The sequence below is a fragment of the Phalaenopsis equestris genome, unplaced genomic scaffold, assembly GCF_001263595.1.
Source record: "Phalaenopsis equestris unplaced genomic scaffold, ASM126359v1 Scaffold000372, whole genome shotgun sequence".
NCBI classification, from domain to species: domain Eukaryota; kingdom Viridiplantae; phylum Streptophyta; class Magnoliopsida; order Asparagales; family Orchidaceae; genus Phalaenopsis; species Phalaenopsis equestris.
In genome coordinates this window covers 1,407,988-1,413,221 of record NW_018164814.1, presented here as the reverse complement: position 1 = coordinate 1,413,221, position 5,234 = coordinate 1,407,988, and the positions used below count along the sequence as shown (strand labels likewise).

Genomic DNA, 5,234 nt, shown 5'->3' with positions numbered 1-5,234 from the left:
CTCATCTCTATGTATAAGCTATGTATTCTTCATTTCTTTTGCCTTAGTGAAATATTTGATTGATTCCCTCCCGTGGACGTAGATCCAGTTGGATCGAACCACGTAAACGATCTGTGTTTGCTTGTGTTCTTTTTTCGCCTCATTTCTATGCCAGAAAGTACATATCTCACAACACATCCATTTTTACTTTGAGGGAGAATAATTGGGCCTTCAGTTGTCTCGTTTAAGTAAATATCAATATAAAATATTCTTAAAATATACTAAATTTTAAAACTATATACTTAAATTATTAAAAATATTTAAAAATGTTTACTTTATATTTTATAACAATTGATTTAATATTGTTTATCTCTTATTTGCTCATTTTATTTTTCTTTTAATAATAAACAAACTCAAATCAATATTAATTTCTCACTTTTAGAATAAACAAGCCACTTCGTCAGCCTGACTCAAATTCACATACTTAAGCTCATGCCCTAACTCAAACTCGATTAATCTATCAAGCTCAAACTCAAACCTCAAGCTAAGAGTGATCCAAGCTCAAATAGACTTGTTTACAACCCCCTTCCTATTCATCCATAAATTTTATCGGACCCCATATAAATGAAATTGCTATATAACTCCTAATATTCATTGACATGATGAGGTATGTATGCATGTATATATATATATATATATATATATATTAATGGCTAAGAATAATATATTCATAGAAACAGAATATTGGTGGACAAAAGGAATTGCGTTAGGTATTTAATTATTTAAATACACATCACACTTTTGGACATATCTTTCTCTCGATTAAGATAATCGTTTGCACATAAATTATTGGAGTTAAAACAATTTTTTTTATTTAGCGGAGTTGCTTATATGTCATATTATTTAAATAGTATTTAAGTAACTAAAATATATTTAATTATATATTTAATAATTATATATTTTAATTTAATATTAATATGCATAAAAATTATTATAAATTTTTTTTCCATCTCAATGAACTTGTTTGTTAATACCTATTAATATTATTTAATTTAAAAAAAAAGCTTACCTATAACTTACATATTATTTTATTTATGTGGTATAAACTCTTTAGATGTTGATTTAAAATTTATTCAAATATTATTTATTAATAATCTTATATAAAAAATTAAGTATTCATTTGAATTTTTAGCTTATTTCTATTAATATATAAAAATCAAGTGCCTAATAGGAGTATTTAACATAAATAGCACAGAGTTATTATGCATTTACATATCTCCACCCAAGCTTTTATATTTACACAAATAACACTCAATCCTTAATATCACATAAGAAATAACGCTATAATCATTTTCTTGGAAGTCAAATACTCCTTTTTATGCATTGTTTAAAGCGCCAAAGTGCTGTGAATGTAAATATAGAAGATTAGCTGTGAGATATATAAAATACATAAGAACTGTGGGTTGGTATGTCAATTTCTTTTAATGTAATCATGTGTGAAAACTTTTTTGTGCTCCTAAATTTACGATGTTAAACTAATATATTAATGTCTTAATGTTGTGCGAAGATTAGATACGAGTTTTTATTTGAAAAAGTCGAAGGGACAAAAACTATGAGGTCAAGCTCAATTGAAATAATTCCACTATATCAATATAAGTTACAAGACATTACCGACCTTTGAATAGCTGGAAGTAATATTTCACAAGAAGTACAAGACTTTCACTAGGGAAGTAACAGAGAACGTTGGGAAAGTGGCAACACCCTTGCTGCTATGAAGGAAAGCTGACTGTAGCGGTCATGTGCCAGAAATATGTTGCGAGTGTCTTCGGTGGTGGCGGCGACCAGAGAGAGGCAGTGGAGGTGGCTCAACAACTATGGTTAGGAAGCGATGGTTTGACGGTGGCGATAGCTCGACGACGTTATGGCTGTGGCTAATCGGTGGTGGCTGGAAAGCAGCGATGACGTACCAGCTGCAACAGTTGACCAAACGATTTGACGGTGGCCCAACGGTGGAGGGACAAAGGTGGTTTGGTAGCGGCGGCGGCTTATCGACATCGGTCCAATGATGGTGGAGAGTTTGGAGCTCCTTCAACTTTGTTCTTTGGGAAGTTACCTTTTCGTGAAGGGAGTGTGAGTCTATTTATAGATTTTGTGAGAGGCATTCTTGGTAAATGTCGCATGAATCTAAGGCAAACCCATCAGCTGGCCCAAAATGTTCCTTTTGATTAAATGTTATTTGATGGGCATTTGAGTATGTTAATGATGTTATAGTCGAGAAATCTTAGGATAGTTGAATTCAGCTCGATGAGACTCTCGATTTTACTATAAACCTATCAAATTTAGAAATTTTTGACCATTTAATCGTCCATCCAAAACCTCCAATTGTGCTTAAATGGACTTGGTGTGAGTTTGATCGAACTTGAATCAAACTAATTTTAGTTTCATTGGACTCACCTTGTCTAGAAGACCAGCTTGACTATAAACTTGCTAAAATCGAGGTCCCGGATGACTTGAATTTGAATCTAGAATGTTTATTATTTTAAATGCTTCAAGATTCGTACACAATTAAAATAATTTTTTGAGGATCTATCAAACACAAAAAAAAAAAAAAAATTAAGCAAAGTATGAACACATATAGTAGCTTGGCTCAAGCTCGAAGTGAACACAAACCATTTATGACTTAACCAAATCAACTCCAATCCATGGTATAGGCGTGTGAGCATTCAAACCCAATAATTTGAGATTCTTTGCTTGACTCATAACAAAATGTTATGTAATCCAATTCTAATATATTTAAGTTACATTCAATTAAAATATTACAATAAAAGAATATTTAAGTAAATAGCTCCAATATGATCCTACTTTACGTCTTCATCCAATAAAGAACACTTCCCCATGAGGCGAGTGTGCCGTTTAAAATGTGCGCACGACTTTGCCTCCCATAAATAATGCGTTTACACGCCACTGGCGGGCCCGACGGCGCCAGCATCCGCCCAAGCAGGAATCTCTGAAATTTTAATGAGCTGTTCGCTGCTGCAATTGTAAAAAATATAAAATGAAATAATAATAATAATAATAATATTTTGGATTTTTTTAATTATTTAATAAGTAATAAATCAAAAGTTATGATTTACAAAAAAAATTAATTGATTAAATTTGTAAAATAGTCGGATCAATTCATAATTTCAGACTGTTGTGGATCAAGACGGCTTCAACGCATCATCAAACAATTTGTTTTTTAAAAGAGTACGAAGATTAGAACACCAGTGAATACAAGCACAGGGCTCTTTTGATTGGAAAGCGAATTCAAAAAAATATATATTTTAATTAAATATGAATTAAAAGGGGAATTTATGCGCATACCACATAATTTTTATGTATTTACATATTTAACATCCCGAGTTTAATATTCATAACATGGTAGGTGAGGTTACAAGATTTGTTTCATTCTTAGGGAGAGTTTGGTCGCAAATATGATTTAGCTTTGAATGATTAGGGTCTGTTTAAGGCAGCTGCAGCTGTTCGAAGATGTAGCTGTAAAGTTTTTATATAAAAAAAAACTGTTGTTATTTAAAAGGTTATGATAGCTATTACAAATTTTTTTTTTCTTTTAGGTCATACCGTGGCTTTTTAGTAGCCACCACACTTAGCCCTGTATAATTTCAAAACATAACTTTTAGTTGCAGCTTTTTGAAAATATGGTAAAATAGAGTTTTGTTAAATGGAAAAGACTGCGTTGCCGCTACCACACCGTTGCCCCAAACACAACCTTAATAACACTTTTAAACACATCATATCCCATAACTTAGTAAATCTAGATTTAAGTCAATTCGAAAGTAAAATTTAGGACTATAAATCCAAAAATTCATAAATTCACGCAAAGCATACATCTTTATGTCTAGCTGCATTTAATAAATTTTGTGATAAAGTCTAGTAAAAGGTGCTAACGAACGCATCCATATGAAGTTAAGAAGGGTGTAGTTTTTATTTGATGTTAAAAATTTTGAATTATGTAGATGTAACTATGAAAGCTTATGTATTAGATATGTAAATACATAAAAAATTATGTGGTGTGCATGAAATTTCCCCAAATTAAAAACCAATCAAATTACATATGCATGGGATGCTTATATTACATTTTAGGAGATTTAAACACAACATGTAAAATATTAAGATTTATACATTTCACATATTAAATTTATTAGCTATATATGTAGCAATTAAAGTGTTTAAATAAACTTAAAAATAACATCAAGTCTAATCATTTTTGCGATCATAGTCAACATCAAAGTTGACTTATTTTGACAAATGTTAATGTTCGTAAATGCCCCTAAATAATAATACAACATATTAAAATTCCTCTCTCTCTCTCTCTCTCTCTCTATATATATATATTTTAAAATAAAAATAATGAAGGGTAGGGAAAAAATGATCAGAATGATATAGTAAAATAGTTTTTTTTGTTTTTTTTTGTAAATTAAAATATGATTAAATAACAATCGACTAGAAAATAATTTATTAAAATATAATTAAATAACAATCGACTAGAAAATAATTTATTAAAATATAATTATCAAATAATAATAATAATAATTTCTCCTATTCATCCTTTTAAAAATTTTTAAAATATATAAATATAACAACCTGAGAACTACTTTAAAGTCTAGTTTCATTTAACCAGGAGAAGTTGCAACCATGCCACTCAAATCCTCTGTATTTGCATATCGAACATTTTGAGCCAAATTTTTACATACATGTCACATTGCATGTACCTAAAATACCGATTTTTTTGATGTGATATGGAATATTTGGTTGATATAAATATAAATAAAAAAAGTAAAATTTATGTATTAGATATATATATATATATACATATAAATTGGTAGGTATGCTTGATGCATGTAAATTTTATTTTAAAAATATAATTAATTAATAGGCGGTTCAAATAATGAGAACTAGAACTGTGAAATCTCTGCCCCTTGTCTCTCTCATCCCCCTCTTCTCTCTTTTTCTCACCTTTTTAACATTTTCCCCACGCGGGAGAACTTCAGCTCGGCATCTCCACTCTGTCAAATGCCTTCCCGAACTTCAATCCTCTAAATTTTGACCAATTTTGGGCGATCAATCTCTATCGGAGAGTGGTACAGAGGAGTTTCAGAGCCCGAGTAGATGATTCAGAGTCCCAAAACGAACACTTCGTCGCCGCTGCCGTCGCCGACGGCGGGGGCGCCGGCGGGGCCCGCGGGGGGTGTGGC

At 31.1% G+C, this 5,234-nt stretch overlaps 1 protein-coding gene across 1 annotated transcript in view; it reads left to right on the top strand.

Annotated features, from left to right (window-relative positions):
* Positions 1–4,968: 4,968 nt before the first annotated feature.
* LOC110026480 (ankyrin repeat-containing protein ITN1-like) overlaps positions 4,969–5,234 on the top strand; it is an 8,041-nt gene continuing 7,775 nt past the window's right edge. Inside the window, exon 1 of the mRNA XM_020727432.1 lies at positions 4,969–5,184. Within this exon, the coding sequence (XP_020583091.1) occupies positions 5,149–5,184 (36 nt within the window). The 5' untranslated portion in view covers positions 4,969–5,148. The remainder of the gene's footprint in view (positions 5,185–5,234) is intronic.